We start from the raw sequence: 19,429 nt of genomic DNA on the forward strand, positions 1-19,429 counted from the left end.
ACAAATCTGTTTCAGCATGTAATCATTCCCACTTGAACAAAGCAAGCTGGATATCAAATATTGAGTACTGGTAACAAGTGGCTCTCAACTCATCTGTACCCTGAGAACTTAGACTGGTTGAATAAAATTGAATGAATTAAGTATCTCAGGATACTCTGGAGCACAAAAAAGAAACTAATGTCATCAGCAAAATTACCTCCAGGCAAATGTTTGCTTAGCTTTAGTCAACATCTTCTTTCCACTGCCCATAAAATCTTTGATTCAAGAGAACACTCAGACAACTCACAATCTTATAATGCATTTTTAAAACCTGGCAGAGGGTATTTCCATCTTCACAGTAGGACACATAATTATATCCTCCTTAGAACAGGCTAATCTGAAACCAACCATTGCTAACTATTATCTGTTTATTGAAACACAGGAAAAAAAATCTCTTTTCAAGATACTACACTCAAATTTGCTTTGGGTGAAGAGCCAGTAGTGGAACCAACTGATACCATTCCTCAGGTAACATCAGCCACATGCTGCTGCTGGCAGAACCATCTATCAGCTCACATCAGCTGATGCAGGGACCTGGGAGAGGGATGGCACTCAAATAAGTAAAACTTGCCACACTTACACAGTAAATCAATACAAAGTTGTCTCTAGGATTTCTTTAAACAATTGCAACTATTCTAAGGTAAGATTTTGTTTTCAAAAGGGGAGTAGGGGTTAATATTTGGTAATCATCACTAATATGATAAAAGGTTCCTATTACCAATGACTTAAGGACTTCTTCCCTGTAATTTTCAGTTTATGAGTATATAAATTGCTTTGTTATTTAGTGCAGGCTCCTTAAATCCTGAAGTCTTTATGCACTGGATGATAACAAATGGATCAGTTTTACCACTTATAATAGTTCAGTAAATCATGGAACAGCCTACCTTTCAGCAAAGCCATCATACAGAACTTATCACAGCAAACCTATCAGCTGCTACTTCTGACTATATATCTGACAAAACTAATTCATGCTCTGTCTCCTCGTCTCACTTGTTTTTTAACAGGGTGAAAACAGCCTCGTAACTGAAGGTGGGTTATATCAGTGTTTTGATTCTGTGAGGGACTGGCACATGCACAGCATGTGCTGAGCACACTTCTCCTGCTCCCAGGCTGCCAGAGCACCACTACTGACAGCAGCACCACTGTACAACAGCCCCACGATAAAAAAAGGTGAAAAATCTGCTCCTCTGCCACCTGAAATCCCAGGAACAGCACCAGAACCAGCCTCGCCATTAGGCTGCCCAGCACCTCCGGTTCTGCTCACAGGATCAGAAAGGCCTCTGCAGCAGTGTCCTGGTGGAGGCAGGTACTGCCCACCTCCAGGCAGGACAAGTGACAAACAAGGAGATACAGGGGCAGGATTTTAGGGAGGCACTGCAGGGGCAAGGTGTATGCTTGGAATGGAAAAATACAAAACTAATACTGGCTATTCAGAGAGAAAACAGGGAAAAGAAGTTACATAAGAGGATTGAGATATCTACAGAAATAGACAAAAAGCTGATGCTACAGGTGCTAATCACTCCCAGCATATTAGCAGTGCACGAGAACAGCCCTGAGTTAACTCTATCAACAAAACAGCTGAGTTTGGCACTTTTGAGACAATTAGTGCCTCACAATTGCTGTCTCATTGAAGCTGGCTCTTTACACCACAACTGCAGAGTATAAAAGCCTACAGAACTGCTGCTGTACTTCTTGCACAAGTAGTGTCTGTGTTCAATAACTCACGTGCACCCACTGCATACACACAGAATTCTGCAGCCAGGTACACAGAGCGATGGCCTGGCAGTGGCATCAGTCTGGAAATAACAACTGTCTTCAGAATCTTCTCCTACTCCTCATTCTCAAGGAAATCAGCGACTGTTTGAGGAGCCCTAATGGCACCATCACATCGAGAAAAGGAAGCCGTGAGGCTGCTCTTTAATAAATCAATGCCACTTTGGCTGCCTTCCAGACCACAAAAACACTTTGGGCATCTTTGCCTGCCTTTCATTTTGTGACTTGTAGGACCCTCTCCATCATCTTGATGTCTGCAGATTTTCTCCATAACCCCTTTTCTTTTTTTTGGCTTCTACCATGAGACTCACAGAACATTCTCCTTTAATAGGTCTCAAACTATGTTTTTCCAGAAACTTTTGACATTTTCTGAATCCTGGCATTTATGTATTAAAGATAAATAAGCAGTGAGACAGTAATTAAGGCTGCATCAGTGCTTTCCTAAAGCATGCAACATGCTGCATGGACATGCATGGCCGAATGGTTCTGATTTTCAGAAGTGGCCTCAAATTATTTTGACATCGCCTCAGAAATACTGAGAAATTTCTGTCCATCAGTCCAAACTATGAGAGGGAACCCAGGGCACGTCAGGTGACAAAATGAGACGAAGAGTGCCTTCTGGGAGTCTGGCAGAGGGAATGCCTTCCTGGCATCTTGGAGCAGGACAGATCTGTGAATGGGTGTGAGTGCAGCTATCCCTGTTCTGCTCTCGTTCACACTGAAAGCCTACAAGTACAAACGCTCATTTCTAAGATTTCTTTAAACAGGACAAGGTTGTTTCTGAAGAAGAGGTATTTCCAAAAGAAAGTTAAATGCAACACAACTGTAAAGGAGTTCTTGCAGTTGAGCAGCTGCCTGTGAACACTGCAGGTAAACGCACACAGCACTGCACGAGGAACACCCTGGGACAGGAGATTCTCCACCACTGCAGGCACTTGATAACTGGGTCACTACACCCCTTCCAACACCCCCACAGTAAGAACAATTTTTTTCCTGGTCTTAAAAAATTTCGGGAGTATATAGCTTGTTGCAAAAAGTCGGATTCAGAGCAGTTTTTCCTGCATGTTTCAAGCATTACAAAGCATGTCGGTGTTCGGCTGCTAGCCACCAACAGGCCAGTAACCAGGCAATAATCAAACCAACCTGAGAGTACTTCAGATTCCACCACTGCCTTCCAGTACCATCAGAAATTCCTTCAGCAAAGTCAAGCTGGATTCCCTGACCATTCATTCTCACAATTAAAAATTTCACTTCTCATACAGTTCTTTTGCCTGAAATCAAAATACTCCCTGCGTTGTCTCTCCCCTTTCATGAGCTGCCCGTCCTTTCTGTTATTAAATTGATTGTACATTAGAGATGCTGTGTTTACCTCAGACACTCTCCATTAGGAGGGATCCAGCCTGTACACTAAATATTTAATTGGTGTTCTGAGATGCTCTGAATCCATGTGTTTTCTATTTTCCTAGGGGGGCTCCTGGTTCACATCAGTTGGATACTTCTTTCCCAGCAACAAAATGTAAAGTTAACTAGTTCCAACAGCAAATGCACAAATGCACTGAAAAAACACCCCAAAAAACCCAAACCAAAACAAACAAAAACCAAACCAACCAACCAAACAAAAAAACCCCAAACCAAAACAAATTACACCCTGCTCTGAAAACAGTGACATTCTGGAAATATAACCTCTCTCACAAACCAAAATGCAGATTCTTCTGGTAGAACAGGCTGATAATACTTTGTGCATGTGTGAAAACTGAGATTTGTTTTTTCTTTTCCCACTGTGAGAGGGAAATTCTCCAGTAGCATCACAAGGAGTGATTGTTCCACACTTTACTGTTCCATCTTTCATCAGAGACAAATCGCCAACACAGTGGCAATGTTCTGGTGCAGCCCAGGGTTACTGCTCAGTTCTGAAGCACTTCCCGTGACAAAAGGCTGGTGGCACTTTGAGGCTGAAAGAGCATCAGCAAGTGGCAGAGCAAACCTGTGCTAGTCTTATTGTCAAAAACACCACGCACATGAGGAACAGGAGCAGCCTCTGTGAGCACAGAGCTGGGTAACACTCTCGATATCCCTTTTCTCTGGGACTACACCAGGCTCAGCTGGGCTCCACTCACAGGAAATTGCAAAATGCTGATCAAAGGCATCACAGCACTCATTGCTTTTCACTGAGCAAGACCTTGCTAAACCACAGCATCTATGCAAACTGATCTTTGTAAGCAAACAGTATGAAAGCATTTCAAAAGATACTTCGATTTTTAAAATTTTTTCTTTCACATGAAATTTCACATGCCAATACACCAAACAAGCAAAGACCATTAAGCATTGGGTACCCTGCTTCTATTTAGTTACTGTCTCCTAAGGACACGCTACATTCAGAGCAAAGGGGTAACCAGCAGGGCATGTTTTCCATCCTGACCTGCACTTCAAACGAGGGAATTCTCCATGAGCAGAGCTCGTTAATGCAATTCCTTACAAGGCAGGGAGACTCTGGGCTGCAGCATCAGGTTGCATAAAGCCCATCTGGCCTCTCAGGGGTGATATTTTTTGTTCTCCTCTGAGCCCTGAACTTGGATGCTCTCTGCACACTGAGTGAGTCTCCACGTTCACTCACCGCTCGGAATTAAACTCTTCTGTGGCTGTGGAAATCCAAACAAGCACCAACACCCAATTAAACACATGCTAAAGTTTTCTTTGCCTGAGATACATCTTGTAAATTTCTGTGTTCCAAATTCCAATCCAATTCCAAGAATTTTACATTCTTTCCTCCACCTGGCCAAGGAAAGGCAATCCCTGTGCCTGCAGCAGGAACCTAAGCAGGGAGAGGCTGAGTGCTCCATATAAAGCACTGGAAGTGCATCAATACCATGCTTTAGTGCCAGCAGCACAGCAAAATAAACAGTGCAGGAACAGGGCAAGCATTTGGGTGGGATTTCGTTCAGAAAAACATACAGGAACATCAATCTGCTTTTGGTATTTATTGTAATAATGTCAAAAATCTGTTTCAACTGAATTTCCTCTATACTATATTGCCACACTAACTGTATTATGGTTACAGATGAACGCTTACTGAACTTCTTTCTCTGTTTAATAATGTCAGTGTTTTCCAGTGCTTTCAAAATAAAGCTTGGATTACTCTGAATAAAACATGGAAATATATTTTCATTAATCAATTTGAAAAATTATTTTTTTATTTTCCTTTCAACCTTTTTTAAATAAGAGCCAATGTTTTCCACATCATTTTATATTTGGTATCGTATAAGCCACAGAGTTCTCTAAAAATGGTAAAAGTCTTTCTGAGATTTAAATCTAAACCTAATACCATTATGCATTATTTTGGAGTGTCTAATACATTTTCAAAGAAAATAGTGAAAAAAACTACTTTTTAAAAACTTTTGGCACAGAGGTATCATAATTTTAACATACTGGATAGAATATTGGAACGTAATTTTTTGCAGCCATTGGATCTGGTTTTCAAACCAGAAGGAACTTCATGGCAATGTTAACAAACCATGATTGCTCTGTTCTGATGTTGACACGTGAAAAAAACCCTAAAATTTGGATACAAAAGAGTCAAGAAAAGTTTTGTTATATTTTTAACACTGATGAATATTCAAAATATTTTACTGGCTCTCTGTGTAAAATTGATACTTTGGATACAAGATTATCATAACTGAAAAAAACCCCACAATCCTATGGTGGACTCCATATTTCCAGCTGAGCATATGACTGGGAAGGTGCCCAGAACCCAAGACCTGTACATTTCAAGGGCTTAGGAAAAATTAGGTTGTTAAGTGAATTTATTTTTTTTTTCTCCTAGATTTATAGCAGTTTGTTTGGGGTTTAAAAAAAATAATAATAAAAAAAAAATCTCTGTTTATAGATGAAAGAGAATAATAATTACAGTAATAGACTTCTAATGCATTTTGTACTATTATCATCTGGGCAAATATATAGAAAAATATTTTTCTTAATTTCAAATTAAATGCTAAATACAATTAGATTTTAAATATGTGTTTTAGTGGAAGCAGGAGTGTAAATGATGTAAGAGATATCCTTGAGTTGGGAGCCCAGCAACTGAGCCAAAACTCAAAAGAATAAACTACCTATTCAGAGATATCTTTACAGAACATGCTGCCAGGTTCTTCCTTGGGCACTGTGGCAATATCACATGAAAATTCCTGGGAGATTTCATTCCAAAAAATGGGAAATGCCAGTTAGGGTGTCGAGAAAAAAAGAACAAGGGGGGAGCTAAATTATCAAAAGGCTGGATTTTTTTTTTTTTCCAGTGCCTACAGTTTTAGATGCAAATGTATGTGCACAAAACCATGTGCCTGGATTTATCCCTAAGCAGAATGTTTACCATACATTTATGGTAAGGAGCAAACACATGATTGGTTACCTGCATCACATAAAGTGACTCGCCATCATTTGATCTTGAAAAATTGTGGGAATAAAACAGGAGATTAATGCAATCTACCTTAAAATTCCCAGGCAGTGTGTTAAGCAAAAAAAGTACACCAGATATCAAGGATGTATCTGAACCATAAAGTATTCAGGACAAAGGCAGTATCTTACCCTGTGCTTGTAAAATGCCTGTAATTTATGGTGCTATATAAATGATTTTTAACAATGATGAAAACAGTTGTAGAAAGCAGTAGTTCAAAGGGGAAAAAAAAAAAACAGAAGAGGAGAAATGAGCTGATAGCATATGAAGCAATCTATAGCACGTAGGGAAAACCAACCAAAAGGTAATAAAACTATTCATTATGTGCTCTTTGGAGGGCAGCTGCTCTCAAGTAGCAAAGTGACCTTGAGATGAACACCACTTTTTTCACTTTCAGTGTTGTACTCAAAGAGATCTGAAGAATACAAAGGCAGAGGTAACTACTGCATGAAAGAGAAATGCTAGGAATGGAACTTTCGAGCACAGAGTGCATCTGTGGTTTTGCCCATTACCTATGGAATAAAAGTCTACATGGCACTTGATTACATACTTGGGATACATCTGTAGCCACTCCTTCACATTAAGGGCCCAAATTTCTGGTATTAGTGGAGCACAGAAAATGCCTGTGATCTGATGTACTCTGGTTTTATATCTCCCTCTCCCTGTCCAAGCCTCACTGTCTTTAAAGATAACAGAGGTGATCAAAGCTTCAAAATACACAACAGCACACAGATGTGGAGGAAAAAACATTTCCAAAACAAGGTCAGGTTCTCCCAGGGGTGAGAAACAACAAAGAAGCTACAAATCAGCAGAGCATTTTTACCTTTCTCAACTTCCTGGCTTATAAAATGCATCCTCCAGGTACCATGCTACAAATACAAAAATACCAGCTCAGGATTTCTTCCATTTCTCAAACAGTTTGTCCCCCAGTACCTACTGAAATTGGTGATTGCTTCAGTCAAGGGGCAGGACCTTGCACCTGGCCTTGTTCACCTTGCTCCACCTTTCCAGCCTGCCCAGCCCCACACAGGGAAAAGTGTGAAACTCTGGCTAATACCCTTTTTTTCCGAAACAAATTTTTGCTGCAAGCCTTTGTGAAGAAAAGAAAAATTAGTCATATTTTTAAAATTCTGTACTTCATTCATCTTCCAACACCAGGTATAGGTCCCTGCTCAAGCCCAAAACTTCAAGATGGTAAAAAATTACTGTCAGCCTGATAAAACATGGATTTGGTTTGTTTGGTGTAGTTTCTTTTTATTTCTCTATCTCATTTCCTGGGGACTAAACAGAGGGGGTTTTTGGGATTCTGTACCAAGAAAGCCATTCCTGTGGAACACAAAGACTTGGCTTTCAGGACAAGTTGGCATTTTACTGCAGAATAGAACAGAGTACAGGTACAGTTCACTTATTCTTACCATTAAAAATGTCGAGACGAAAAGCAAATATAGACTTCTAAAATCCTGGCCTATTCAAGGCCAAGATTTCACTCAATATCTGACAGTGGGGTGCATCTGCATGTCAAGCTCAAGTCAGTAGGAGTGAATCCTTAACTACATTTGTACATATGTATAATACAGATACATATTTGTATGTATATGTTTTTATATTAATATTGGTTAATGCATTTCTGGTTTAAGATGAATTTATTTTTCCTTGTAATTTTTGCGCTTTGAAAAAACTTTGGCAGCTACTTAAAGCATGATGAAATGTTTCTGTAGAGTAGCAAACCTGACCAGTTTAAACAAGCAGGGTTTAGAAAGATTTTACAGAACAGAAAAAGACCATTAACATCAATAAAAGGACATGATGTCCATATTAAAATCAATATTTCTTCATTCTCTCTACTTGAAAAAATACTGGTTCAAGAAGTCAATGTGGCTCAGTGACTGTATGTCCCTATAACACTGCATTGTTTGGATTCTTCATGTAAATTGGTTTGGGTTTTTTTCAGTTCTTACAATATTTTCAATGCCTTTCTTGTTCCCTTTAAAAGTGTTGCTGCTCAGTCTGTTCTTTTATATATGAGTAAATGAGAATAGAAATCCACCATGCAGAAGGACCAAACAGTGTGTTAAAAATCCAGCCCAACTACCTGCAACTGAAAAGCCTTTCCTAGTTTTTCACTTTTTTTTCACCCAAGTGAAAAAGAAAAGTAAATAGTTCAAGCCAGCATCACTACCCATGCAAAACCACATAACCCCCACCCAAGCTAGAAAGGCCTCGTGGAAACACCCAGGGGGAAAAAAACCAAAAACAAACAACCCAACACCAACCCAAACCTTGCAAAAAACCCAAATCAACCAAGGAAAAAAACCAAAAAACAAACAAACAAACAAACAAACAAAAACCCCAAGACCACAAACCCCTCCAAGCTGCAGTGTAAGCTAGATAGTGTTTCCTGCTTGAACCAGGTGTGACACTACAGAGACTATGATCTTTGCTAGTCAAATTGCCTCAGCAACAGCAGAGGTTGAAATAATAAGTCAGGATAGTATAAACACTGTTAAAGCTGTGCACTCAAAGGTCTAGTTTCCAGATGATCAAAGAGAAACTACAAAAGCCGTGTGAAAAAAGAGCTTCCTCTCAACAAACACAAACTAAGCAAGAAAACCTTTCTTCTTTTCTAGGACAGCCTCCCTGATCACAGCAAGTGCTCTGCAGCAGGAGCTGTGTGCAGCCACTGCAGAAAGTCTGAACCAAAAGCTGCTGTTCTGAGTGCAAAGCTGTTCCCAAAAGCAGTGTGGAGCCAGGACTGGGCATTGCTCACGTTTGTGCAGCAGGTACAAGAGAGCACCAGGCTATTGAATTAATGTCGGGTACTGTCTCAGCAGCCCTTAAACTGTCCAAATGTATTTCCTTCTATCCCTTCACAGGTTTACCACTGCCTGAACCTTCATTACACTCAGTGAACTATCCCCTGCCCCTGGTTGTCTGTGTACAGATATGAGTTTAAACACCCGTTGAGTAGCTGCTGCATTCCATACAGAGTGCTGCAGCTCTAAATGGAACCTGTCACCCTAACCGGACAGGTACTTAATGCAAACACTGCCTCAGCCTCACCAAAAGTTCCTGTAATCCTTCATGTCCAGCAGTTATGAAGTACCACACAGAGAAAATACTTGACTGTGCAAAAATGAAAGTTGAATTCAAAAGAAAGTGGCACTTGAACAGTAGAAAAGCCTCTGCCTGCTATTCTCAGAGGGAGATGCCAAAACAACATCAGGACAGGAATGGAAAGTTTTTTGAATAGCATTCCACCAAGAGCAGGGTCAGGACAATACCTAAAGGCCTCTTAAGAAGTCCTGAAAGAATTCAAACAAACCTGGAGTGGCACCACTATTAAATAAAGTGATGCAAACACTTTATTCTCTTGATCCAAGGGCCCTATTAGCAGTCAGCATTTGAAGAGAACAGGATCCTTGTGGTAAGAAGCCATGGCACTTGAAACATGAACCCCAACAGTTTTCATTACCTTGCCACTGTTTTTCGTCACAATAATATTAAACAACAAATTGGAGGCCAGCATTATGAGTTACTATTCTCGGGAAGGCTCCTAAAATTCAGCAGAACTGCCAAGCAAGACTGCAACTGAATTTTACATTTCTCTAGTTGCCTTTTTTTGGGCACACATTTATTTTAAGCTAAGTTAAAATTTAAATAAAATCACATCCCTAAAATTAACCCTTCTCCCCAGTCTTTTTTAGGTCTTATTTCCAAGATTTTTTTTTTTTTTTTCCTTGAGCTGTGATGTAAATTACTTTTTATGGAACCACTGGGAATATAGCTGGTAAGACAGTGAGTGAGAGTACTCCAATTTCATTCCATGTCAATGTGTAATACAAATCAGGAACCAAAAATACACCTTCTTATTGATCTCACCTACCTGCATCTCCACACTACACCTACACGGGCGATGACACACACAGCTCGCTGCAAGAATAACTATGGGAACTAACGAAGGATCACTTTAAGCCACTTGCCTGGCACATCAAATGTGGCACATGTGAAATCCTAAGGAAAGAGGATGAGTAGTAAACCCACTGGATTGATTAAATTTTAGGAGTTATTTTAGCTTTGCCCCTTGCAACCCTTTTTCCTTTGAGGCACGTATAATACTTGGTAGTTCCAGATTACTCTTCCAGGCAAAACACACACACACTGTCTACAAATGCAGACCAAGGGATTTTCAGAGGAAAGGCAAAAAGTGACATTTTTAGTACTGGCCAGAACCAGCTGCCCTGTTTTGCAGAAATGCCATGGATTACTATGTTGCTCTCTGGTAACAAGACATCACTGACTCACAAAACCAGCTCATACCCATTTCTTTGCCTCCTGTCCAGCGTGGGAAGAGGTGGATGGAGAGCAGAGGTTTTTGGCCATCCACCACGTATGTTCTGCCCTGCTCTCGTCCTAAGTAATTTCAGAAAACCCTCGAGAATAATATCTACTAAGAAAATCACTTCCACTCCGATTCTCTTCCCCTCTCCAGTTGTTTGTTTTCGTTCAGCTCAAACCAATTGAAAAATTAGTGTCTGTCACTCAATCACAATTTACCTCCTTAGTGCATCAGAGGAATACTACACACAAAAATGTCAGTGGATTACTCTTATATCACTGCAGAAAGCTAATGCCACAACAATGAGCTTCAAAAATTTTCTTTAAAAAAGCTTCCAAAAACCCTCATCAATACAGCTGAGCACATTAGAAACCTCATAAATTAATGCACTGGACAAAGACACAAATAAAGCTAAATACTGCAGGATCAATGTTGCTTAAAAATTGTGCTGGGCATCAACGCATTTGCTATTGTTTTCTCTACACCTGGCATAACTTTGATACATTTTTGGCTGCATGTTGCACTTTATTTCATTTACCATACTAGAGACAAGACAAATATTGAATGCAAAACTTCTGTCTTCTTGAAGATTAGAGCACTATAAAAATATAAAAGTTGATATTAAATACAAGATGATCGTTAGAGCCTGCCCTGCCAATATTTCAGACCAGAGAAGGAACTCTGGCTGCATAGAATGCATCTTGATAATAAGCACATGTGAAAGAAGCTGTTAATTAGAGCAACAACTGGGTCACTTAAAATTTCAGATCAAGGAAGCTAATCACACCATTTACCATTAGACCTCATTGGTATTCACAGGAACATTTATAAAGCCTCCTAACATTAGAGTTTAAAATTGTCCCCTGCCCACCTTGGAGAGCTCATCTGGTGTTGCTGCATCAGGACCAAAAGCATTAGCTTATATAGCACAACTCATGCCAGTACAGATACAGGAGTTCATTTTAAACAGCTACATTGAATTAATCATGCAAAATAATCAATTATGAGCTGAAGGTTGGGTAAAGCTCGGTAAGCTTTAAGTTAGCCTGTACATTTAAGTCATGTTCTTAGGCTATGATAAAAAAAATAACATCCCAAGTTCAAGTCAGACCAGCCAGGAAGGTTCAGTGGGAACAGCAGACAGACTTCTGAGGCTGCCACTGTCCTTATTTATAGCTTTAGGTACTCCAGCTAATTTCTACTTAGGGCTCAGATCCCAATTTTCTTCACAGCCTTAAATAACCTGGACCACGCACATTTCAAAGTCTGTTTTTCAGACTGAAATACAGGCAGAAAAGTGCTTTTAAATGATTTTGAGCAAGCTGTGAGTTCTGTGCCTTTACAGGTCATTTCTAATACATCAGAATGCCAACTACACACAGCAACTCCTGAGCAGCAAGAGGCAGGAGGAGAGAGTCAGAGAAGAGGAGAGGGTGTGACTGCCCAAAAAGAGATTTATAAACCAGGAATGGGTAACACAAAACACAATGAAGGGGAGTAAAGAGTCTCATTATTTTCTCTGAAGGAAATACTGATGAAGCACAGTGTGTGGAGGGAGGTGGGGAGAGAGACACTGATGAGTCAATCTGCCTTTAGAAACAGACTGTCTTTTTTAGTACAACTCGATTTAAGTGACACCAGATCAGAAAGCAAAAAGACATTAACAAACATGAAAACAATTAATATTCAAGGCAGCACGTTGTAATGAAAAATCACTGCCAAGAGGAAGTAAAACTTGAAAAATGGCATTGATGCTTTATTTTTTTTTTTAAATCAAATGGAAATTTACCAAAGTTAGGTTAGGTTATGTTTCCAAATGGAATAAAAAAGCCCCAACCAGCCTTGCTAGAGATAAAATTCCCATAATTTTCTGTATGATTTCTCATTTAAATAATTCAGGTAAAGACATTGATTTCTAGCTGGGGACTGTACCAGGTTGGCAGGGCAAATAAGTTACACACTTGTGGTTGTTGTGAAGTCCAAACATTGAGTAGAAAAGGGTTAAAATGCACAGGCTTCCTTAACTATTGATTATCATTCATTGTAAATATAATGTATAATGGCCAGAGGATCGAATATGGATGAGTTTCATTACTCTAAATGCTTTATTCCAGAACAGTGACAGTCGGCTTTGCTTTAAAATTTACAAGGCAGTGAAACAGATAAGAGGTGAGAAATGTCTGAATAAACTATTTTAGTCACACCTGGATATTTCTTTCTACAGCCACACAATGACTAATTATTTATTTACACTATTATGCTTTTAACAACCCTTTCTTTTGAAACTTTTTTATGACTCAGACTAAGGAATTACTAGGGAATCAAAAAAGGAGAGTGGCAGACATTTTCATCTTACACTTAGCAAGGAAGTGGGAGATAGTATCTTTTTTTCATTGTGTTATTAGATGATCTAATGATAATCTGATTTTAACTTGGTTTTACAAACAATAGGATGTCAGCATTTTGTTGTTTTAATCCTGTTTCCTTGTTCTGTTTCAATTCTTTCAGATGGGATGAAGCACTATTATTTTTTTTTGTAAAGAGACTGCCTGACAGCCCAGTATTCATGGGAGGTCACAAACCCCAAAAGAAAATACTGCAGGCCTGCAAAACCTAATCCAGCCAATGAAACATTTCTTTAACAGTACTGCTTAGTTAGGGAGCCAACCTAAAAGTGCCAGAATGGTCAAGTTACACCCTCATAGTGTTCCAAGTGCAACAGGTCCACACAGGATATTTAAATTTCAGTGTGACCTTTTGACACAGCAGGTTAACTGTGAAAGCCATAGGAGATCCCTGCTACAGGAACAGAGCTCACACTGGAAACTGTGTTTTGTGTAACAGGAACATCACAGGAATTGTGGAAGCAGATGTACCTAAATTTAGAAGGTTACAGGCATGGTTTTGTCTCTAGGTGCCAACGTTTTGCTATGACAAACGCATAGCTTAGGCTATGCATCCTAAGCACTGAGCTCCTTGTTGAGCATAAATGTGTAATACTGGAACAGAAAGATACATGAAAGTTTCACTGCACCACATTTTATCCACTACTTTGAAAAAGCATACCTATTTATTTGAAGAAAGAGCTGGTGGCCACCTCACATTATATTTCAAAACAATGTTTGCCTTCATTCAAGGAAGAAAATAAAAACAAGAAAAAGAAATGAAAACTTTCTTTGTTCTCAAGGCACTGCTACCTCTTGAAAAGCTTGTCCTTCAGGTACTAGTGCAATATTTTAGCTTTGACAGCTGCTCTGTTGAGACATGACTACTGATAAAACAAAGCTTTGTCACTCCAGCTCCAGTACAATGCGATGCAGTCACATGTCAGAAGGAAAGAATCGAGGACAATATGTGATGCATTGTTCTTGCCTAACTTATTTACCAAAAATCCCATTACAAGTGTGGTGAGGACCAGCTGAAGCATCTAGATATGTTGATGAAGTTAATCTAATGAATGGCTGAATGGACAACACTGCACAATGTACTTTAACACAAGTATATTCCTTACACTTGCAAGTCATGCAGGCGCTGCTGACGCTTAGCAAACAAAAACAAAAACAAAATGCTGCTTGTTCTATTTCCAACAATATTTTTGTTTGTACAGAAACTTACCCTTCCTTCAGGCCTGCCTCTCCCTCTCTACTTGCATGTGGGATTTCAAGTGAATACTCATCATGCGGTGTCAATGGTAGGTCTATTAAGCAACACTCAGATGACCAAAAAGCTTTTGGTTGGTTGGGTTTTTTTGGTTTTGCTTTTTTTTCTTGTAGTTAATGAAGGTTCTTATACTTTCCCAAACTAATACTAGAATCAATCAAAAAATATTGCAATGGAAAAGCATCTTCAGAGATCTGTAGCATTTAAAGGTAGCAGAGACTAAAAGCTCTAATACAAGAAGGGGGGAAAACATAAGAGAGGTCAGCAGCCTGGGCTCAGGAACTCTGTCTCCTTTACAGATTGTACACAACCAATACACACTAAAATCACCAGCTACCTCCCAGCCCTGGCACTGGTTCCTCTCTGACAGCACACAGACTACAAAAATCCAAAGGATAACGTCTTCTTGTTCCAACCAAGCTCAGAGTGGAGGAATTCTGGGAAGCACAGAGTGACCTTTGGCACTGCTGAAGCTGCACGTGGTGCACGGGAAGAGCTGAGTGTCACGGGTCCCATGAAGAGGCATTTACTGCCAAATCCCACCACATTACAGAAGAAAAACCTGGATCTACTGCAGCTCTTTGATACTGAGAGATGTACAATATTTACCAACAAGCAACAAATGAACTAAATATGCTCCTCTTAAATTAAGTAATCCATCTGTCAATAGCACAGACTAGATTCTGCTTATGTTTTAAGGAAACAGAGCATCTTGCATATCATTGCACTTACCCTTAGCTGTTCTCTTTCACAACTCATCTGTTGTTTTGAACTCTACAAGGGGAAAAAAGAAAAAATAAAAGCCAAAATAACTTTGAAAGCATAACATTCTTGCCACAACAAAGCTGCTAAGTCTACCTGTCTTACACATATAAATGTTGGAAATGCAGCCAGTTATCTAAACACAGTATTGTCCTGTGCACCCAGACAGAATCATTATTGCAAAATAATATTTTTTCCACTTATATTTTAAATGTACAAAGGTCAAAACAAAATTAACACAAGAACCAACAACAAATCGGAAGTAGAAAAGAATCTCTTTTAGCTTTTAAACACCTCATTGGCAGTCCAGTTCAGGAAGAAGCTTTCCTCCTTTTGTGTTCTATCACGAGTCTGTTGTATTTGTGAATATCCCACTGCTTCCATATTGTGATATATTCACAGCACAGCTCAGGAATAAAGATACAGAAGTTTCAAACAAGTGATAAAACACATTCCTATGAAAACTTCCAGTTTTAATCTGGTGTAAAAGTCACTCTGAAGACGATTTGATTCCACAGCATTTTTTTTTTCCATACTGCTGTGTTTCTGCTGTGCCGGATTTACAAAAAACACTGTTCAGAGCATGAGAGCTGCTGCTGGGCAGGACCTCACTCCCTGTGACAGCAGACACTGGCCGTGGCAGTGTCAGCACAACTTGGGACGTCCCAACTCTGCCAGAAGGAAGAGGCTCCTCCAGGAAGAGCTCTGGAAACAACAAAAGCCCTGAAACACCCAGTTCCCAGCCTGCTTTCCAGCTCCCTGATGTCTAACCCAGTCATGCACCAGGACCTCTGGAACCAAACTTTCAAAGCTTTGCTCAAGAAGGCACTCGGGTGTTGATTTGTTCGCATGGAGAGAGGGTTTTCACGTCTGGCTGGGTTTTGTTTTTTATAAAAATAATTTTAGAATAATTTTAGAATCATTAGGGAGCATAATTAGCCTTGAAAGTGTAATCACTGTCAGTTCTGTCATTAGTGTAGATGGCAAACAATCCATAAAACATGAAATCGGATGCAATGTTTCTGAGGATATCTTCAAAGGTTCGGAATACACTTATCACTACTTCGTACCTAGAAACAGTTAAAACACCAACCAATACCCATTTGTACAAGATATTTTTACTCTGTAGTGAAGATGAAAATGGGAACTTCGCAGTAAAAGTTAGGTTACTACAAACAAAATAAAAGTGCCTGTTTTTCATCACAGAAAGAGCCCTAAAAAGTACATTACAGGCTTAACATTCTACTTGTATAGCAGAAGTTTTACAACAGAGGCCCCGTATGAAAATACAAACCTAACAGAAACAAATGCTCTTTGAAGTTCCTAGCAGGGAACAAAAAGTAAAGGAATTCAGCACAGGTGTAATTACAATTCCCCTAAGGAGTCAAATTAAGTACAGCTGAAGCAACTGTCACTTGCCGACTAATGATTCCTCTTTCCAAAGTTCAGGACTTTACACCATTTATGAGTCACTTGAAGGTTATATTAGTCTGCATTGTAAGTGTGCTTGCACAAGTCTCAAGAGTTAATTTCAGATCTGAATTCCACATGAACCTCTTCACCTTGATTAAAAATAAATATAATAGGATATTTCAGTTGGAAGGGACCTACAGTGATCATCTAGTGCAAGTCAGAAGTGAGTCTGGGTTGTTTTGTTCAGGGTCTTTTTTATTATTTAGGTTTTCTGTGTAAGCCCCCATACTAGAGATTTTAACTTCTGGTGGTGGGATGGAGGGGAGAGTTTTGGAATGCAAGAAAGGTGAAATTTGTAAGATAACAAGCAAAAAAGTGTATCAAATACTTGTAGAGTGGAGCAAGAGTTGTTGACTAATAAAGCAGATAGTTAATAGTTAATTGACTAATAAAGCAGATAGTTAATTCTGGGTTTAGTTAGTAGCTATCTGCTACTGTAATTTGAAACGTAAAATACCTAACATCTCAGACACCAGAAAAATTGTATTTAGGATAGAAAAGAAGTGTTTATGAACAGTGGGAGAAAACAACAGAGAGGCAGAGTGAATAAGAGGATTGCATCTAAACATCCAACTGCTCCTCCATCTCTGACAGCAAAAGCAACGTAAGAAAAATATCAATTTACTTTAAAACAAACAGCTCTCATATGAATGTGAGAACACTATCTTAAAGTATTTTTTGATTCAACCACCCCCATGACACTCTGTTTACTTCAAAAGGAAAAGAACAACAGGGGCAATGTGCAGGACACACCAATGGTGACAATTCCCTTGGTTCAAGGTGCAGCAAATGGTTGATTCCAAGCTGTGTTTTAGCTACAACAACAAAATCCATTTCAGAGCTGGCTTCCCTCAGAATGAACATCCACCTAGACAGCTCCCTCATCACCCTTCATACTAGGAGCTTTCCAGAAAAAAGCAGCAAGGCTTAGTGATAAGGCATTATTAGGATGAGATTAAACACGGATTTAAACGTTTAAACATAGTTTAAACACGGATGCCATCTGCCTGTCTGGCCCTCTATTTGTCAGTTCAAGTTTATTCAAATGCATCTGGGAAAGGCTCATTTGGACATGAGCAGCTCTCTGTGCATTTCACCAGTGCCAAATTTGCTCTCTCATTATGTCTTTTTTGCTATTTGTGCCAGTTTAAGAGAAACATCCTGGCAGTACTGAGCACTTAAGGGAAAACATAAATAATGCATTTACAATATGTAAACCTGTACAGATAAATGAGAAAAACTGAAAGCCATAACATATTTAATTAATGATCAAGAGACCCTAGAAGCAAACCTTGTGCATATCCTGCAATTTTAAATACGTTGCTTCTCAATCCTAAATTTACTTTGTTATGGCTCTGGATTGAACCATACCCAATTAACTATTTATTTATTTTAGTTTAAGACTGGTCAGTTTGTTGAGTGTCATTGTGTCAAGCTCTCACCTATTATGAGTTTATGGAAGAATGCCTAAAAGATTCATTTTCTTTAAAGGATTCCATCAAGGAAAAAAAAAAATTAAACAACTCAAGGCTGCTTTATAGGACAGCAGTCTTAGAAGACACTTATGCTGTCAGGCTCCATCATTTTAAACCAAAAAAAGACCCTTTGGAAATACTGTGCAACCTGCTGGTGTCATTCCCCAGTGAGTTCAGGACTAGAATGGGGAAGTCTGTTTTGTTTTCTTTAAGTAACAGTAACAGGTGGAAGGCTGAATATCTGTTAAATGTATTTATCAGTTATCCACTCTTCACAGGGACACACAAGCCCTGGCTCTGAGGAAACTGGAAACCAAACAGAAAATGGGACCCATCTCCGCATGAATGGACAGACTGAGAGAGCAACAGCATTACTCGAGGTGGTAAGGAACACCAACAGTCCACATGGGAAGGTTTTTTTTGCTGCCAAGTTTGTTAAATGTCATTTTAAATAAAAGGGCTTACGTGATTGAGAAAAGAGAACAATAGGATGGTAAGAAGGTTATTTATAGAAAGTCTCTGCATAAACGTAAAAGAATATTTTTGCTGCAGTACAACATTCCCAAGTATTTGGTTTACATTTTCAGATTCAAAACCTTTTCAGGATTGAGGCTATTCGAAATGGAGCACAGTGGTTGAAAAATAACAGGTCTAATGTCTTTTATCTTCTAGATATTTTGCCATAACTAAATATGTGTGGTAAATGAAAGGCCCCCTGATATTGCTGCCTTTCTTTTTCCACCTCAAAAAGGACAGTGCAAATTTGATTACCATAATTTCACCAATATCCCTGGTTTTATTATTACAGTCAGTATCTACACACGAACTGTGGAGCTTGAGAGCCAGGTGAGAAAGGCTGAGCAGTCACAGTGCCTTTACCAGAACCTACCTCCCAATTGGTGAGTGCTCATCATCTGATTGAGAAATTATATTTCTCCTCATTCATACATAGATTAAGCAGCTGCAATCAAACCATAGATTATCCTTTCACAGTTGTAGCAGTTGTATTTCACCAGACACTTCGAGACAGTCCATACCATTTCATGCTATCTGCAAAATCCATCTGTCAGCGCTTTCTCTCATTAGACACTCATCTGACTGTAAAAGTCTTCTGTCAAAAATTAAATGCTTGGGTTTTTTCCTTGCCACGTTACACAAAAAGGCTGTGCAACACGAGGACACACACCATGCACTGCTGTATTGCATTTGGAAACAGTCACTTCCCCAGCATCTTTTTATTACTTATTAGCGTTCATTATCTCATTGCCCCGCAGAATTCAGAAGAAATGATACTCCAAGTTATTTAATATGTGGAGAGAGTGTGGGCTTGTACATAAATGTATAAATAATATCGTGTATTAATCTAAAACTGCTTCTCAGCACTACGTGTGAAACCCCAAAACCCAAATGAAGAAACAACATCCATCCCAAGAGCTCACAATGCTGCGAACTAGAGCCCAAGGT

The 19,429-nt window shown here is 39.3% G+C and overlaps 1 protein-coding gene across 18 annotated transcripts in view; it reads right to left on the reverse strand.

Moving 5' to 3' along the window:
• The window catches only part of RBFOX1 (RNA binding fox-1 homolog 1), a 1,110,759-nt gene that overhangs the window by 348,183 nt on the left and 743,147 nt on the right, over nucleotides 1-19,429 (reverse strand). For 14 of the 18 annotated variants that reach the window (XM_042037778.1, XM_042037787.1, XM_042037781.1 and 11 more), the window contains one exon: nucleotides 14,988-15,029. The exons of the other annotated variants lie outside the window; for them this stretch is intronic. In XM_042037778.1, the coding sequence (XP_041893712.1) occupies nucleotides 14,988-15,029 (42 nt within the window). The remainder of the gene's footprint in view (nucleotides 1-14,987; nucleotides 15,030-19,429) is intronic. 18 annotated transcript variants of the gene reach the window in all.

Source organism: Corvus kubaryi, unplaced genomic scaffold (assembly GCF_017639235.1).
Source record: "Corvus kubaryi isolate FWS band 111438036 unplaced genomic scaffold, C.kubaryi_AGA036_p1.0 37387, whole genome shotgun sequence".
Taxonomy (NCBI): Eukaryota; Metazoa; Chordata; class Aves; order Passeriformes; family Corvidae; genus Corvus; species Corvus kubaryi.